Genomic DNA, 19,629 nt, shown 5'->3' with positions numbered 1-19,629 from the left:
TTTATTTGTCCCCAGATTGACTTCCAAAATATAAATATAAATGGACAAAAATATAGCAAATGATCCAAAGTCCCTATATCAATATGACAATGCCAGCATCTATTAGATTTAGAACTATCTAATTTATTTAATCTAACTGGGGTCCAGAAAATTCTATGTAACAAAAATAACCATGTTTGTCTCATAGATGCTGACGCTGTGTATTTTCTGATGTTGCTTTTAAGTTTCCCAATAACGGAACAAAGATCAGAACTAAATTTAAAACCTATAAAGAAATTAACTAACAAAAATACATGAAAAGACAGTATCTCCACCACAGTGTAGTCTACCAAAATTGGATGAATTTTAACTGGGCAAACTTGGACTCTTTGGTGGGATCGAATCTGGGGTTTTGAGAAAATGTTTGAAGAATTAGCGCCTTGCTCTTGAAGTAGCATGACTGCGAAACAGGGCCGCTGTCGGGCTTGGCTGCTTGGATTATTATGATTTAAAGTGGAGTGATTACTTGCACTTATGTTCTCCAATTTTAACTCTTGATGAGATCCCAGTCTGCAACTAATGAAGATAAGTACATTGCTGCTCTATTTTCTTGTTATTTTTGATATTTGGAAATACGTGGAGGTTTTTTTCTGAGACCGATGACTGTTATTAGACCTTGTTACATATCTTTTTTGGACTGAATATAAGGGTTGCTAATTTCTAAAGTCTCTTTTTCTCCATGTTGTTTTATAACTTGAATAAGGGCCGCTGTGCTTCTCTGGTTGTGGAATTTGTCTATATGCTTATGTGGTTTTGGCTTTACTATATATAGACATAGTTCTTTTGGTTTGGCAAACATTTTGGTCTTGATCTGCCATTATTTGCTAAGTTTCTTAGTAATACTGACTGCCTAAAGTTGTAACCCATGCAGGATAAACTCTAACCCCGTGCAATGTTTAAAAAATATCCTTATGTAATTTTGTAAAGTCTTAACCCCATGCAAAGTTGAAAGAGCAACCTTATGTAATGGTACATTGTAACACTACGAATGTAAAACTGAGCTCTTTGGGGAGAACGGGATATAAAACCAAATCAATAAATAATATTGGCTGCCTTAGTTTATTTTAGGGATATAAACAGGATGAAGTCAGTCTAGAAGAAGGCTACTAAAAGGGCCGGTGGTCTTTGTCATAAGGTATATGGGGACAGACTTCAAGATCTCAATATGTATACTTTTGGGGGAAAGGTGGAGAGGGGAGATATGATAGAGACATTTACTGTAAATACCTCTGTGGCATTAATGCACAGGAGGGCGAGTCTTTTATAAATGAAAGAAGCTCTGGAATGAGAGGGCAGAGCATGAAGACCACAGTGAACAGACTCAGAAGTAACCTCAGAAAATACTTTTTCATGGAAAGGGTGGTGAATGTACAGAATGGCCTCCTGGACATGAAAAACGTACTGGCAGGCTGCAGGTTAAGAACAAGTTATGTTTTTAAAGCTGTTCTTAAGTCAGATTGTACATTCTTGCTGCTTCCCTAAGCTCCCAGCCGACAAAAGGGCCATCTATCCCTACCAGTGTTCTCTCTAAGGTACAACATGCACAACCACACACGGTTCTTAATGTGGCCATGCATCATTCCTGAATCTGCAACAGAAGTGGAGTCTATGCCAGTGGAAATACTGCTCAGTGAAGTCAAATGAAGCCGCAACTGCCTTCTTAAGTAAGAGTTGTACTTGGGCGTCTGTAACTCGAGGACTGCCTGAATCTGAATTCAAGAAAGTTTGTTACAACCACATTGGAGCTCTAAGAGAGGAGAAGGGATAGTAGATGACATGACTAGGCAGACTAGATAGGCCATGTGGGTTTTAATTTTTCTCTCTTTCTAGGGAAGAAGAGTGCTCTGAGCTTGGATGTTTGCTTGTTCAGCGTCGTGTTGGGATTCAGGTTACCATGGATGATGAATACGACGAGGGGCACATCCGGAAACTGCAAGAGCAACGCATGTTTATGCAGAAGAAGACTTTCACCAAATGGATGAATAACATCTTATCTAGAGACGAGGTAACAGTCTTCTTTCCTTCTGTAGTTGCGCAAGACATTAATGACCATATTGGTCCCAGGGAAGACTGGATTCTTAGCAGGTTCTAATATCGTTTATTGTTTGAATATTTAGAACTTGCTTAATTACTATGGGGGTAATGTTATAAATGCCTGAAAGGGTGAAAAGTTCCCTGATATTTTTTTACTTCATGAATCTTGCAGAGTGAAAGAATGTGCATAAGTGAAAGCCCCTCCTTATCTACAACCCCAGGAGCTCCTCGGCTCCATCCAGATAAACCTTCACTGTCCCTCTAATTCTATAAGATTGTGTACCTGATTTTACACAAAATTGTATATGCAGGTTACAGAAAACTGTCAGTTTTCTAACTGACAGCGATTAAGCGTAAGCATTTACCGTATTTTCACGCATATAACGCGCGCGTTATACACGATTTTACAAACCGTGCATAACCATGCACGTTATACGCATGAGCGCGTTGTACACATTTTTTTTACATAGTTCCCCCCCCCTGACGTCCGATTCACCCCGCAGGACCGCTTGCACCCCCACTCCGAAGGACCGCTCGCACTCGCACCCCCACCCAGAAGGACCGCTCACACCCCCACTGCCTCCCCACCCTCCCCCCCATCATGAAGAAGCTGCCTACCGTTGTCTTGCTGCTTCCTCTGCCGGCGGTCCCGCCCCTTCTCTGAGCCCTGCGTCTGCGCTGCTTCCTCTTCTGGTGGTCCCGCCCTTTCTCTGACATCAGAGAAAGGGCGGGACCGCCAGAAGAGGAAGCAGCGTAGACGCAGGGCTCAGAGAAGGGGCGGACCGCCGGCAGAGGAAGCAGCAGGACAACGGTAGGCAGCTTCTCCATGATGGGGGGTGGGGAGGCTGTGGGGGAGCAAGCGGTCCTTCGGGGTGGGGGTGCAAGTGCGAGTGCGAGCGGTCCTTCGGGGTGGGGGTGCGAGCGGTCCTGCGGGGGGGGGGGGGTGAATTGGACGTCGGGGGGGGGCATCAGGCTTTCAGGATGGGGACAGGATTTCAAGGGGGGACAGGACTTCAAGGGGGAGAGGAGAGTCGGGGCGGGCGACAGAAGAGTCAGGGTGGCCAGAGGAGAGTCGGGGCGGGCAAAAGGAGAGTCGGGGTGGCCAGAGGAGAGTCGGGGCGGGCGAAAGAAGAGTCGGGCGGCGACGGGAGAGTCGGGGCGGCATGCGCGGTATACGGGTGTGCGCGGTATATAAAAATTTCTTTACATAAATTACAGTTTCCCGCGCGCTTTACCCGTGTGCGCGTTTTACACCGGTGCGCGGTATATGAGTGAAAATACGGTACACTATTCATTGAGCTAACAAAAGTTGTACCTGCAGACTTATTCTGTAATGGCAATTACCGCATGTAATTGCATTATAGATTGTGCACTGCACACACACTTTAGGTTGCTAATACAAGGTGATCTATTGAGATTTACCCCTTGTAAGGGCAGTTCTAAAACAGTGTGCCTATATTAAGATACCTGCTCTATAAAGGAATGTAGGCATGTATTTTCCTTTATAGAATACTAGCTCTTCCAATACAGGCCAACTTGCACTCCAGTCTCCCTCCCTCATCCGCACTGACATAACTAGCACCTCCACCCTTGGTTATGCAGGTCCCAAACAGAGAAAGACACAGGGGACAAATTTTTCCCCATCCCCGCAGAAAATCAATTCCCCCGTCCCGTCCCCGTGAGTTTTGTTGCTGTCCTTGTCTGTGCCCCATTCCTGGAAGCTCTGCCTTAATTGCACAAGCCTTGAACACTTATGATTTTAAAGTGTTTGAGGCTTGTGAAGATGAGGACAGAGCTTGCCAGACTGGGGATGGGACGGGAAAATGAGTTTCCGTGAGGAAGGGGAAAAAAATTTGTCCCTGTGTCATTCGCTAGTCCCAAACTCTGGAACTCTCTCCCTCTCCACCTAAATTCAAGATGGCCCTCACAACCCACCGTTTCTCTCTATCTTTCTGGTCACAGCCAGATGTATAATTTTCTTTCCCCTTGCCTCTTATAATTTCTTCTCTCCTGTCCTCTTTGTTTTGTCTTTATTTTAATACTCTAAACCACATCAAAGCCAGTAATGGCCATTGTGAGATATCAAGAGATTATAAAGTAAATACAGTGGTACCTTGGTTTATGAGCATAATTCTTTCCAGAAGCATGCTTGTAATCCAAAGCACTCGTATATCAAAGCAAATTTCCCCATAGGACATAAGAACATAAGAATTGCCGCTGCTGGGTCAGACCAGTGGTCCATCGTGCCTAGCAGTCTGCTCACATGGCGGCCCTTAGGTCAAAGACCAGTGCCCTAATTGATATTAGCCTTACCTGCATACATTCTGACTCAGCAAAAATTTGTCTAACTTTGTCTTGAATCCCCGGAGGGTGTTTTCCCCTATAACAGCCTCGGAAGGGCGTTCCAGTTTTCTACCACTCTCTGGGTGAAGAACTTCCTTATGTTTGTACAGAATCTATCCCCTTTTAACTTTAGAGTGCCCTCTCGTTCTCTCTACCTTGGAGAGGGTGAAAAACCTGGCTTTATCTACTAAGTCTATTCCCTTCATTATCTTGAATGTTTCGATCATGTCCCCTCTCAGTCTCCTCTTTTCAAGGCAGAAGAGGCCCAGTTTCTCTAATCTCTCACTGTACAGCAATTCCTCTAGCCTCTTAACCATTTTAGTCGCTTTTCTCTGGACCCTTCTTGTACGGCAACCAGTGCTGGACGCAGTATTCCAGGTGAGGGCAGACCATGGCCTGGTACAGCGGCATGATGACCTTCTCTGATCTGTTCGTGATCCCCTTCTTAATCATTCCTAGCATTCTGTTCACCCTTTTCGCCGCTGCCGCGCATTGCACGGACGGATTCATTGACTTGTCGACCAGTCTCTTTCCTGAGGGGGTCTCTCCAAGTACCGCACCGGACATCCTGTATTCATGTATAAGGTTTTTGTTACAGGCATGCATCACCTTACATTTATCCACGTTTAAACCTCATTTGCCATGTCGCGGCCCATTTCTCGAGTATGTTTATGTCACGTTGCAGGTCTTCGCAATCCTCCTGTATCTTCACTACTCTGAATAACTTCGTATCGTCTGCAAATTTAATCACCTCGCTCGTCGTACCAATTTCCAGGTCGTTTATAAATATGTTGAAGAGCACGGGTCCAAACACTCTGCTTGTGACGCTTTTCCAGTCCGAGTATTGTCCATGTACCCCCACTTTCTGTTTTCTAACTGCCAGCCAGTTTTTAATCCACGTGAGTACATCGCCCTCGATTCCATGGCTTGTAATTTTTCAAAATGGTTGTTCATGCGGATCCTTGCCGAACACCTTCTGAAAATCCATATATACAATGTCGACCGGGTCACCCTTGTCTATCTGCCTGTTTACTCCCTCGAAGAAGTGCAGCAAGTTCATCAAGCAAGATCTTCCACAACCAAAAGGAACTGGGAAGGTGCTAAAAGGAACTGGGAAGAAGTGGCCCAGGGGTGGGTACCTGCCTGGATGATGCACGGGTGCCGCAGCCCCTTCAGCAGTTTGTATGTGGCCAGGCGCTGGCAACCCACAGGGTCCCCGTACAGCTTCAGTCAGTGCCGCATGTCACTGCCCTCCCGATGGATGCGCTTCGGGGCGATGCCTCTGCTGTCCGCTAGCCTCCCTTTCCACACCAATTTGGAGAACCCCTGAGCCCACATAGCCGAGCACTGTCCTGCTAAACGATCACGTACGTGCGCATTATGTATAAACATGCACAGCGTTGATGAGCGCAGCACAGAGCACTCATCGACGTTGTGAATGCTTATACGTAACGCACGCATACATGCTCATTTATCGAGACAATGCTTGTTTTGAGAGTTAAAATTTGCTGGAGTGTTTTGCTTGTCTTGCAAAACACTTGAAAATCACGTTACTCGCAAACCGAGGTTTGACTGTACATATAAACATGCTGAAAAATATGGCAGGAGGGATGCCCAGTCACTCCTGCCATCAGTGCCATCCGTCCCCTCCTCCCCTGCCCACTCCCTCCTGTCATTGGCCCCTCTCCTCCCCCCCACGAAACAAACAGCAGGAAGGATACCCACTCTCTCCTGCCACCAGACAGTGGATGCCCCCTCCCTGTACCTATAAGATAGGAGCAGGAAGGGTGCCCCATCAAATCCTCCTGCTCCTCCAGCCTCCTACGATGAAATGCAGAGTTTAGGCTCCGCCCCGGTGCATCAAGTGATGCCCCAGTGCATCAAGTGATGCACCGGGAAGGGCCTAAGGCCCTGATTGACTCAGGCGCTTCGGGCTTCCGGATGGACTTCCAAAAACCTGGCATTTGTCTGGGTTTTGTAAAACCCCGATGAGCTCCGGCCGCATCTGGAGGGCCTCTGAGCATGCATGGATGCTCCAGGCCCGCCAGATATGGCTGGAGCTGGTCCAGAAGAAGAGAGGAGGCTTTGTGGGGGCAAGGCATGGGGTGAAGCAGGTCGGGCCTGGAAGTAGAACTGGGTGGGGCTGGTGGTGGAACAGGGCATGGTCATGAGAAAAATATGGTAACCCTAGTATTGTGAGACAGAGATGTTATACTGAAGATAATTTTCGAAGCATCTACATTAGTGCCAAACCTATAATTGGCATATGCAGTTTGTACATTTTTGCCTCACTCCTAATCCAGGATAGGTAGAGTATGATCTCAGCCTAACATTGTAATGAATGTTATAATGTTATAATGTTTCACTTTTGTATAACTGTATACAGAAGGTGATTGAGATCCAGGATATCTATGTGGACCTGAAGGATGGTGTTTACCTACTGCGTTTGCTGGAGCTCATGTCTGGAGAGCAGCTACCTAGGCCTAGCCGTGGCAAGATGCGGGTGCACTGCCTGGAGAACAACAGTAAAGCTATCGCTTTCCTTAAAACCAAGGTTAGTGGCAAAACGTAACTTGTATCAAAAGTTCTCCAGCACCTTTTCTCATGGTATCTATATAGTCTTTGAATTACACATAAGAGTTGAAAGCGATCTCTTTGCTCAGTGGTGACAGAGACCATTTTGAAATATCTTCTTTGTGAGCATCCTACCGCTCTATCACCTTTCTAGCAATTTCACCAAGATTCTCTTACATAGCTGTAAGGTGTTTGATTATTCTATCATTGAAGGATATATATATATTTTTTTTAATTGGATTTAATGCATTTACAATATCATAAAGATATCAAGAAAAAAAGGTTTCCATACAAATTTTCAATACAACAAAATAATACAAAAAACAATCCTTTGCAAGCCCACTAGAAGGGGAAACATATTGCTTATTTACCAACTAAGTTTTAAGGAAAAACAAAGAAATGGGTTGAGTTCCAATGAACCCAAATCATTCCCAACTAAATTAGGACATTTTGGACATTCCTACCCTAATTCCTCATCAACAAATGAAAAGAAAAAAAAAAAAAAGGAGATATCTCACTTCTGTTCACGAGCTACCAAAAATTGTTGCAATTGAATGGGATCCCAAAAAACAAATTCAGTATCTTGTATCTTAACTAAACATTTACAAGGAAACTTCAAATAAAATGATGCCTCAAGTGCCAGTACTCTAGTTCTCATTTTCAGAAATTCTTTTCTTCTAAACTGGGTAGCTCTTGAGACATCAGGAAACATACTAACCAAATCCCCACAGAACTTGGTCAGTCTATTTTTAAAGTAAAGTTTCATTAGAAGGATATTAAAATCAGATTATACTTTGTCCCGTCATATCAGCAAACTATCTTAGAGCTCATTTTATTTTAAATAATAATCATCAAAATCATAACAAAACTTGCATTACTTATCTCTGAGTTCCATTTATTTTGTCCTGTGAAGGGACTATCCCCACAATCCTAGTTGTTGTCTCTTATCAAGGCGTAATCTTGGAGTTCCTTTTAATCTCATGTGCCAGAAAGGTACCTCGGAGATTTTTTGGCTCCTTCCTTGTAGGATTTATTGCTGCGTTCCCATTGTTCCATCTAACTAGAGCATCTTCAGAATGCCTGCTGTCCAGTTTGCTGAGATAATATCCAGAAGTTCTTTTAGTCCCCACCTTCCTAGGTGATGATTAGTTTAATTCTGGATTCATTAAGATTCATTTTATTTTACAGACAGATATTGATTAGGGTTGTGCATTTTGTATGTTGGCATTTCCGTTGGCATTTCAAGTGACCGATAAATGAAACAAGCAGGAAAAAGACCACACAACATTTTTAAAAAATTATATTCCGCATATCCTACAATTCTATGTGGATTACAAATTATTCAGGTACTCATGCCTTATTCCCTAACTGTCCCGTCAGGCTCCCACTCTATCTAATGTACCTGGGGCAATGGGGATTAAGTGACTTGCCCAGAGTCACAAGGAGAAGGTGGGATTTGAACCCACAGCCTCAGGGTGCCAAGGCTGTAGCTCTAACTACTGCACCACACACTTGTGCCATCAGTACTGCATGTTTGTCTGAAAGAGCGTTCATTCTTTGGGAATAGGGCATGCTTTTTCGGAAAGAATGCTCACTCTTAATGACATTACTTCCATGTCTCGATAGTTAGAGGAAGTGTAACAGGAACAAACACGGTATGTGCAGCAGCAAAAATGCCTGTAATGACGAGGGTTCTCTGAATCAGCGATTAGCGAAATGCGTTAGGACCCCCGAATTCATAATGTAATGTTTAAGTGAAGTCTTCGGCAAAGCTAAGTCTGGTTATCACCTAGTTAAAGTTTTAAAGCATTTTTTGTATATGTGAAGAAGTCCGTTGTTTTTTTTTTTTTTTTTAACATCTTAAAGGTACATTTAGTGCAGTGCTTGAGAAACGAGCTGTCTAAGTAGTGGGCCAATTTTGCTCACCCAACAGTCTCCCATTAACAGCAGTTCTCTGAGCACTAATTAGTGACCTCTATAGATGTATAACTGTTTGATTTCCCGGTGTATCAAAGTTGAATCTGTTTGTATTACTTCCATGACGACATAAAGGAAAAAAAACATGAACAAAATGCAAATTCCTGGAAACAACATGGGACTAAAATTTGCTTGCTTCACACTCTTACTATTGACGATCTACAGGTCACAGAAAATTCCTAAAGTCCCAGCGCTGACAGTATAAAAAAATAAAAACTCTTCTGTGATTGAAAAGCTCTTGATCAGCAGGAAGTCTGAATTCTCATCATTCATGGATCTTCTTTTATCAGGTTCCAGTGAAGCTTATTGGGCCCGAGAACATTGTTGATGGGGATCGAATATTAATTCTGGGTCTCATTTGGATTATTATTCTCAGATTCCAAATTTCTTCCATTACTCTTGATAAGGTAAATAAAATCTTTGACATTTATATGTGTAAGCAGGTCTTGACAAATTATCTTTGATTTAGGAGCCAGCAGTTGAGACCTCTCTTGCTGTTTCCTCTCATCGGCTCTACTGAAGTTTGACGAGGTCTGCAACAGCTCATTAAGGGCAGGATTTTCAAAAACCCGCATTAAAAAGTGACGGTCAGCTGTTTTGATATCAAATCTAAAATCCCGAGATATTCTTAAAAAATCACACATACAAATAAGATCGGTGGACAGCAGTGAAGATTTCCTATATTTGCATGTGCCCAACGCTGATGGGCATATGCGCAGAAAAATGCCGTAAAAACCCCCACTCTCCTGCTGCACGATTGGACGAATGGAAGCGAGAGGAGGGAAGAAACAACGTTAGTTTTTTTTCAATCGTGCATAAAACATGCCTTTCTCTCCAAAAAACTACTATAATTCAGGTAAATCTTGTAATTTGTTTTAAATGTAAAATCTAATGAAGACCCACAGCCAGAAACACACAGGACAAGGGTATCATACACATGCTCAAAAACGTTGGCTTTTGACAAGCGCGCATGAAACATGCCCGTCTCTCCCCAAAACTCAAAAGAAGTGTGATTTGACTACCCTCCACTAAAAAAATGTAGATACACATTTTTTTTTCATTAGCCACAGTCAAAACACAAGTGCTGACACTGTAATGGCACCCCCGGACCAGTCGCTGCTTTTTGTCACCAAAAGCCGACACCGCTCTTTGAAAATGCCTCGGCGATTTTTAAGAATCCACCGGAGGGCTCATTTCAATGTTAAAGAGCACATTTGCATGCCATTGTTGGAGACTGCTAGAAATCTCGCTAAAGACAGAGATAATCCATTTTGATAAACCGCTGCTAAAATGTGTGCAGGCTAAACCGCCGGAACACAGTTTAGCGACGGCGTTAAAAGTTTTGAGAATCTTGCCCTAAGACCTGATTTCCTAAGGTTGTGTTCCCATTCTCTGTCTATTCAAAAGGACCTTATCTATCACTGCATAGCGCTGGCAGAAACAATAGCTCCATTTCCCTTAAAGTATGATCACTACTAGTAGAGGGCTGGAGCCAGCTCACGAGAGCCATTTGTTAAGATTTTAAGAATTTTGGGAGCTGTTGAAAGTTACCACAAGGGGCCTTGGGGGCTCGGGCTCCCTCCCAAACTCCCTTTTACCTTTGCCGATGGGGATGCTGAGCCTCATCAGTCCGAATAGATAGACTGCTGCTCCCCACTGCTTGTTGCCAGGTGCGAGAAATAAAATGACGCTGAATGTTATTCTATAAAGGGTGCTCCGAGTTGGGCACTCTTTATAGAACATTGTCCTGGAAGCCATACCTGACTTTGGGCGCGAGCAATTACACTAACTGAAACCGGGTGTAAATCCCGGAGCACAATTTGGGTATGGATCCCCTGAATTCTATAACACTGTACACATTTTAAGGGAATGCCGCTGACCTGTCCATGTCCCTCTCATCATTATGCCCCCTTTTAGATCCGCGCAGAAACAGGCGCTATTCTGTAACGACGCGCAAGTGCAATGCCACATAGATCTACCTTTTTTTGAGCCAGATCAGTATCTTGCTTCTGTTACAGTGCTTTTCTATGCTCAAAAATTGGTGAGGAAATAGCATATAACACTGGTCACCATATATAGAATTCCCTAGTATATATGCATATATATCTATAGGGGAATAAGTAACTACTCTTCCTTTATAGAATAGGTACCCTCTAGATCCCTAAGCATAATGCACTGTTATAGAATTTCCCCTTTATGTGTGCCTACAGTCATGTAACACAGAAGACGCTTTATGAAATAAATGACCCTCCCTATTCAAGCTATTGGCATCTGTACTGGCATGCAGTTTCAACTTGCTATGTGGTGTTGCATTCAAAATGCGCCTCTGTGATATATTTACTTTTTTCTAATCCTCCTTTTCCTTATCACTCCGTCTTTGCTCTTCTGCCAGGATGAGTTTGGATATAGTGCAGAAATATTATCTGCCAAAGAAGCTCTGCTGATCTGGTGTCAGCGTAGGACAGCGAGTTACTCCAACGTAGACGTGAAGGACTTCTCCTCCAGTTGGCGAGATGGTCTGGCTTTTAATGCCATCATCCATGCCCACAGGTAACCCGGGGATGGGAAGGGTCAATCACAGAGAAGCTTTATGTATTCTGGGACTATGAACAGTGGAGACACCAGGGTCTATCTCAGCAGGACAGGAAGTGACACTCTAGTCTAATCATGTTACCCGTCACAAGGATTCCGGTTTTATAGATCAAAATCCATTTTGGTAGAGGGAACCTAATGTGGGGAATACAGAAATGTGATTTGATGCAAAAAATATATAGGAAAATCAGCATGGTAAGGGTTGGATTTAGCAGTAATTTTTCCAGCAGATCAGGAGCATAGCCAGCATTGGATATTTGGGGGACTCAGAGGTGGACTGGGGGGACATCACATTTCATTTCCCCTCACCACATTTCTTGCCTTTACTGGTGGGGATGCGCAATGCCTGTCAGCCGATGACATCTGTTGCCAGAACTGTTGCGGTGCTGGTTCAGTAGGGAAAAAGCCAGCAGTCTCCACGCCTGCTGGCAACATTGGCACTCCTCAAGCATGCTCAGTTCATGTAGGAACTAAGCATGTGGCAGGAAGAAAGACCACTGTCTTCTTCCCTACTGAGGCAGCACTGGGCCAGTTCTGGCAGCAAACCTCATCAGTTGTTGGGGATCGGCCATCACCACCATTAGTCAAAGAATACTCCAGTTGTGGAGGAGGCCTGAGACAAAAGCTCCCTCAGTAACTACGCCACGGTAGTAGATGCAACGTGGAACACATCACTTACCAAATCAGGCTGTGTGTGTAATTTCATATGTCAAGGGCTGTTCTCAGGCAGTAGCAGACACAGTATTTGTGCAGAGAAAATCACATCGCCCAGGCCAGTAATTCCATATGGTTTCATTACAAGTTGCAGTCCCAGTCCAAGCACTTCTGCTCCAAGTGAGCTGCTCATATCATCTTTCCTTTCGATCTGCTCTAGTTCTAGGAGAATGTGATCAGTTCTTTGATGTGGCATAGCCCTGGGGGATAAGTCGAAACCCTAGCAACTTCAAGCAGTATCATTACCTCTGTTGTTGGTGTGCCTCCATATTTTTTTTTTTAATTATTTTATCTAGAGATTTCTTAGTTATTTTCTTATTTTTTTAAATATTCTTTCTTTCTTTCTTTATTGCACTTGATATGCTGCTAAGGCCCTGTGGATATATATATGTTTTATGTTTATTGTAAGCTTCTATAGCGCTACCAGTAACTGGGGAGTCAATTCAGAGGGCTTGGGCTCCCTCCTGCCCAGATCGTTGTCAGCGGGGTGGGGTCGCTGGGGCAGAAGGGCTTGGGCTCCCTCCTGCCCGGGTCATTGTTGGGGGGGGGGGTCTCCGGCGCAGGAGGGATCGTTGTCGAGGGGTGGATATCGCTGCCCAGATCGTTGTCGGGGGGTGGAGTCTGTAACTGTTGTTGTTTTTGAAAGACACCGGTTACAGAATCCAGCTTTTAGGCGAAGGACTGGCTCCTCCTTCGCCTAAAAGCTCTTGTGTTGGGCGTTTGGGACTTAGGCCTTTTTTGGTTGATTATATGTTGTTAGTGTAGACGTAGTGGTGGTCTGGGCGTTTAATCAGCTGAACATAGAGGCAGGCCATTATTTAAAAAACCCTCCTTTTGGACGTTTTTTTTTTTTTTAATAATGGACATTTTCCCTGCTTCTACTTTCAACGTTTAGGGCCTTAGGCCAAAAGGGGACTTAGACGTTTTTTTTATTATGCCCTACCGGCTTTGGGAGGAACACCAGAGTCCTCGGTGAACCTCAGCATGGATCGGGCTTCTCTTAGCCAGATCGAAATACAGGCTCCTCTTCAGCCTGGGAGTGGGAACTTTGTGGAAAGAGAGGTACTCCTGCAGACCTGGAGAAGGGACAGCCGGAGAACTCCAGAGGAGCAGTGGGAGCCAAGTTGTTGGGAGGAGAGACTCCCACTGTAGCCAGTGCACTGGCACCATCCACAGAAGATGGTAAGAACTTAATTTCTGCTCCTATTAATCAACAATTTGGAGAGATAATTAAACCTGTAACAGTCAATTTAGACACTCTGTGGGAAGCCATTGCGACAATGGACTCCAACCTTAAAAAGGCAGTATCAATGTTGCATTTTGATAGTGGTACTGTCAGCTCTCAGGTAAAGTAACACAAACTTAAATTAAGAGAGCAAGGTGAAAAAATACAGCAACATGATGACCAGATCAATTCACTTAAATCACGGGAATTGGAAACTATCAAAGAGCGATCTTTATTTATAGAAAATTGGAATTTATGGAAAATAAACAGAGGAGGAATAATTAGAGGTTTTTAAATTTTTCCAAGTCCCCTGTGATTTCTGGTCTGGAAATGGTCCAGAAATATTTAAAAGAAGTCCTTTTAGTACCCGAAGAAAGCTTACCGCCTGTTGTCAGAGTGCAATATATTACCTCGGAGAAGAAACGGGAAAGCTCTACTCCTACGGACCCAATAGGACCAGAAGCAAGTGGACTGAACTTAACAAATTTTCTGGAAAGTTCTCTTGAAGTAATAACTGGGAGGACTACTCTTATTGTTTTATTTGCCTTGGAGTTTGACAGGGATCTGATTTTTTGAACTTATTTCTGACATATGAATAAAACTTTTTTGGGCTCAATAATTCGCATGTTTCCTGATATATCTCGTGAGACGTAGAAGAGAAGAAAATAATTTTTGGTTTATAGACCTAGAGTTATTGCTCTGGGTGCTTCCTTTGTATTAAAATTTCCTGCTAAGTGCTGTATCTCATTAGAAGGAAAATATTTTCTATTTTTTGAACCCAAACAGTTGTTACAATTTATTGTGGCCAAGGAAAGGGTGGTGGGGGGTAACCATAGGACCAACGGTGATTCCTACAGCTGGAAGTGGTCTCTCTTACTTCTATTATGTCCTGATAAATGATTTTTGTAATTTCCTTTTAAAAAAAATTTGCATAGGTCTTGGATCATTGTGGATGAAATAATAAATATTATGCTTTTCTTTTACTATTTCTTTGGATGGGGGAAACCATCCATGCTTTCTTGTATTTTAATTCTAATGCATATTCAAGTTGAAGTGCTTGTTTAAAATGTAAAATTTGAATAAAAATAAGATTTATCAGCAGTGTGATCTCCAGTCATCTCTCTTCTGCCCACAAGGGATAAGATCATAGTTGCATTACAAATTCTACTGTCTCTCCATAAGAAGTACAATGTGTCCTTATATTTTCCTTTTATGACTTTTTATCCCAGCTAACATAAGGGATGAAAAATCACTTGGCAGATTTAAAAACCTATTAAAAAGTTGGCTTTTTAAGGAAGCTTTTAATTAAGCTATATGCATTTTAAATTCCTCCTAGACTTTCTTTTCTTTAGAAAGAGCTATAAGTAAAATCGAGCAGGTAATCTTTTACCCTTTCTTTTGTTTCAAATTCCTACCCTGTTATATTTACTTTATAATTGTATTTAATGTATTTTATTTTTTCCTTGTGTTTGGTTGGTATATAGTTATGTAAATCATTGTCTTAGTAAAATGTTATTCGTTTATGTCACCCTAATTTGCAACATTTTTTGTAAATCGCATTGAAGTAAGATTTTGCGATCAAATCAAAATTTTATTAAACTTGAAACTTGATTGATATTTTAAATCTTTGTTTTAGGCCTGATCTTATTGACTATTCCTCTCTGAGGCCCTCGCAGCCCCTTCAGAACCTGAATAATGCTTTCAGTGTGGCAGAGAAGAAGCTGGGAATTTCCAAGCTGCTGGATGCTGAGGATGTAGCAGTGTCCCATCCTGATGAGAAATCCATCATGACCTACATGTCCCTCTATTACCATTATTTCTCCAAAATGAGGCAGGGTCAGACCGTCCAGAAAAGGGTTTCCAATGTGAGCTCCCAGAGATATTTCCTAACTTGTATCCCTGTCTCTTTCCCTCTTAGACAATGGATGTAATTGAATTTGGGACCACCCTACCTGCAGAACCCTCGATCACTTCTTAAGTACAAAACCAAAATGAATTACACAGTCCTTGAGAGGAGTGTGAGGGGCTTCTGGTGGTTTTGTCATGTGCTTCTGATTTTGAATATAAAATCTGGCCCCTCAATATTCAAAGTGTTCAAAGCTACCTAACCCCGATATTCAGCAGCACTGAACTGGAAATGCTGCTGAATATCAGCTCTGACTAGCCCCAGCAAAAGTGGGCAAGTCGGGGGCGGTACATGGGGGGTGGCATTGGGGTAGCGCTGGCAACACATAGCTAAACGGGCCCTGGCACTGAATATCAGCCCCCTCCTTCTACTGCTTCCTCCTGAGCCCATGAAACTCAAATCCCTCCTTTCCCTGTAATGGTCCCCCTCCAGGCCTCCTTGATAACCCTAGTTTAACTCACAACAATAAGCATTCATTTTTTTTGTTGTTGTTGTATTCAGGAGTGATTCTCAACCCAGTTACCAGGTCATACTCAACCAGTCTGGTTTTCTGGATATCCACTATGAATATGCATGAAATACGGATACAGTGCATGAAAATCTGTTTCATGCATATTCATTTCCATTCACACTAGGAGTACACTTGAAAATCACTGTTTGTGTGTAAAACTTACCACCAAGAACCACAGGTCCACTTTGAAATAAATCAACTCCTCATTCAAGATAATATTTTGGGTATGATGTGCTCCGACCCATAACCAAAAATGCCACAGAATAGGCAAGGGTTACCATGAGACTATCATAGCCACATCAATGTCCCAACTGGTGGTTCTTCCATTTCACGACCTGCCTTGCCACCTGGACATTAACACCCTATTTGACATGTAGCACACAAACTCAAGGACTCCCCCCAACTCGAGTTTCGCTGATTTTGGCTTCTTCAGGAGGGGACGCCCACTGACTTTACACTTAGGGCTCCTTTTACTAAGCTGTGATAACGTTTTTAGCGCATGCAGGATTTTAGCGTGCGCTAAAACCGCGCTACGCGGCTAGAACTAACACCAGCTCAATGCTGGTGTTAAGGTTTAGCACGCATGGCAATTCAGCGCGTGCTAAGCACGCACTAAAACCGCTATCGCAGCTTAGTAAAAGGAGCCCTTAATCTATATTCCTTGTGGAAATGCTGAACACCTGACTGACTGGACGTGTCCCAAGAACTGGGATGAGATAAAATTGGGTCTTTCAGAGGGTGCTATGGTAACAATTCTGCCTTATTCCTGCCAAGCTCCTTTTCCAAAGATACTGTCCACTTTTCATTTAATTTGGTACTTTTCAGCTGAAACTCCTTTTGTTTCTCTAGATTATGTCCCTTTTGATGGAAGTAGACACTCTGAAGCATCAGTATGAGTGGATGGTCTCTGAACTTCTAAAGTGGATCAAGCAGAAGGTGCTAGAGATGAATGATCGGCAGTTCCCCAATTCTGTGCAGGGGATGCGCCACCTCATGGTCAACTTTAAGGCTTTCCGCACCCAAGAGAAGCCCCCCAAGTACAAGGAAAGAGGAATAATTGAAGCCCACCTCTTCAACATCCGAACCAAGCTGCAAGCCAGAAATCTACGGCCATATTTGCCTCCTGAAGGAAGAACATTGCGTGATATAGAGACACATTGGACCGTATTAGAGAAAGTTGAACACAGTCGGGAAAAGGCACTTCATCTCGAGATGTTGAGGCTAAAGAAACTTGAACAGTTAGTCCAAAGGTTCCAGAAGAAGGCGGCCCTACGTGAGACCTACCTCGAGGACATGAAGAATGTATTTAGGGGGCAGGATTTTCATACAGAGGACATTGACCAGGTGGAAGCAGCCCTCAGAAAACTAGAGCCGATTGAGACAGATATGCTACCCCGGGAGCAACGCTTCCGTGCACTGGCTGACATGGCAGCTGTCATTGAAAGGGAGAATTACCACAACAAATTCCAAATTATGCAAACGTGAGTGAAATAATAAAGCTTTATTTTCAACAGTATCTATGTTGCTGAATGTTAAGGTGTATAGGAATAGTCATCTGTTTTCCATTTAGAAGTTAGGAAAGTACATTTAGGGCCTGTTTTATTAAATTCTTTGCCCCAAAATAGTGAGAGGGTTATTTTATAATAGGTACAAGTAGGTGCCTAGTTAGGTATTATTTTATAAAGCCAAATAGATGCCTCTTGTTTTATTTCTTGCCTGTGAATTTTGTGTATGAAATCCGGGTTAAAAAAAACCCTCTTATCTTGACACTGTCAGATACGTATTGCTATTATAAATGTACCTCATTAGTAGGGAATAAATTTTTCTTTGCTATTATAAAATATGTTAAGAGAAACCCAACCATGTACTAGGGTAGAGAAGATAGCTTTATAACACCCAGTGGCGTAGTGAGGGTGAGTGGTGGCCGGGGCGGTGGTGCCTCTCCCTCTACTCTGTCTCCTCTTCTTCCTGACCCCCCCCCACTGCAAGTGCACCCCCTTCCCTTCCCCATACCTCTTTAATTTTCCCAGCATGAGCAACATTACGAACTTATTGCCCACGTCATGTTAGCTCTCCCTCTGATGTCACTTCCTAGACATGGGACCCGGAAGTGACATCAGAGAGAGCCAGCACAGATGCGGGCAGTAATATTAAAGGAGTATTAAAAAGGTATGAAGGAAGGAAAGGGGTGTGTGTGGGGTGGATGGGGGCAGAGAAAAGCTTGTGTGAAGTGTTTTCTGTCCTTTCATAGAATACAATATGGAAAAATACAATAAAGGTCAACGTCAGTTCTAAGAGGGGGGTGCTGAAAATTTCTCAGCCCAAGAAGGGAATGATGTGGAGCCATGAAACGTACAAGTTAGTCCACATATTCACTCCTACGTGTCTGAAGTTTCAGTAACCCTTCTAAAGATACTCTGATGTCTGGTCACTGAAATACTGCTCCTTTGCTGCAATCACTTCTGAATCACTCGAACATTGTTGCCCTTTCAGACTCTTTTTAAGATTTGGATAAAGAAAATAGTCAGATGGAGCAAGATCTGGTGAGTAAGGTGGATAGTCTATGCAATGAAACCCCAAGTGCGTCGAAACATCCATCGTTTTCCCAGCTTTGTGAGCAGGTGCATTGTCTTGCAAAAAGAGAACTCCTTTCTGCAACTTCCCTCTCCTTTTTTCTTTCAATGCTTCCTTTAATCGGCACAGCAAGTTACAGTAGTATTCTGCATTAACTGTTTGATCCCTTGGAAGATAGTCATTACAATACCTTCTTGATCCTAAGACACTGTGGCCATGACCTTTCCTGCTGACTTTTAGGTCTTGAATTTCCTTGACCTTGGAGAACCTGCGTGCCGCCATTGCATGGACTGTTGTTTTGTCTCAGGATCATAGTGGTTTAACTATGTTTTATCGACAGTAACTAGTCGTTCCAAAAAGTTGGCTCACTGAAAATGCTGCAAAATCAACTTGGAAGTGCCCACGACAACGTTTCTTATTTGCATTCAAACATTCGGGCACCCAATTAGCTGACAGCTTCTGTAAACCCAGCTGCTTGTGGATTATTCACCCAACACATTCCCTGGGTATCTGTAGTATCTCAGCAATTGTTTTAGCCGATATTCACCAATCTGGCAAGCTCAGATCATGGACATGGTCAACAATTTCAGGAGTTGACACAGTTTGAGACCTCCCAGACCTAGCTGCATCCTCGGTCTTAAAATCTCCATGCTGAAAGTTTGCATGCCACTTCTTAATTGTGGAGTATGATGGGCATTTGTCACTCAATGTTTGCATCATGCATTCATGAATTTCCTTTGGAGTTTTCTTCTGCAGGAATAGGAACTTCATGACAGTTCGGAGTGCCACACTTGAAAATTCTACACTTCTCATTGACATGGTTCAATCAGTGATCTGAAACAATATCAAAACATAGCATTACGATTCTGCAAATTGGCACTTTGCAATATAAAATAACACTCTTTTCAGCTAAAGTGGCAAAATAATGCTCAGAATTCAGGAAGTTGGTTGGGTTGAGAACTTTTCAGCAATAGGGATGGACTGTTGCTTGCAATGAAATGTTTGCCGGATAATAGTGTGCACTCAGTGGCGTAGCGAGGGTAGGCGGCGCCCATGGCTGTTGCGCCCCTTCCCCGCCTCTCCCTGCCGCATGCGCGTTCCCTTCCCTTCTCCAGTACCTCTTCAGTTTTCCCAGCGCGA

General features: G+C 43.2%; 1 protein-coding gene across 3 annotated transcripts in view; it reads left to right on the top strand.

The window, feature by feature from the left end:
- SPTBN5 (spectrin beta, non-erythrocytic 5) overlaps window positions 1–19,629 on the top strand; it is a 349,132-nt gene that overhangs the window by 13,053 nt on the left and 316,450 nt on the right. For all 3 annotated transcript variants that reach the window (XM_033951049.1, XM_033951047.1, XM_033951048.1), the window contains exons 2-7: window positions 1,870–2,044; window positions 6,803–6,970; window positions 9,258–9,374; window positions 11,360–11,517; window positions 15,135–15,363; window positions 16,765–17,396. In XM_033951049.1, coding sequence (XP_033806940.1) covers window positions 1,934–2,044; window positions 6,803–6,970; window positions 9,258–9,374; window positions 11,360–11,517; window positions 15,135–15,363; window positions 16,765–17,396 — 1,415 coding nt within the window. In that variant the 5' untranslated portion in view covers window positions 1,870–1,933. The remainder of the gene's footprint in view (window positions 1–1,869; window positions 2,045–6,802; window positions 6,971–9,257; window positions 9,375–11,359; window positions 11,518–15,134; window positions 15,364–16,764; window positions 17,397–19,629) is intronic.

Source organism: Geotrypetes seraphini, chromosome 7, assembly GCF_902459505.1.
Source record: "Geotrypetes seraphini chromosome 7, aGeoSer1.1, whole genome shotgun sequence".
Lineage (NCBI taxonomy): Eukaryota > Metazoa > Chordata > Amphibia > Gymnophiona > Dermophiidae > Geotrypetes > Geotrypetes seraphini.
This window is presented reverse-complemented; position numbering and strand designations above follow the sequence as displayed.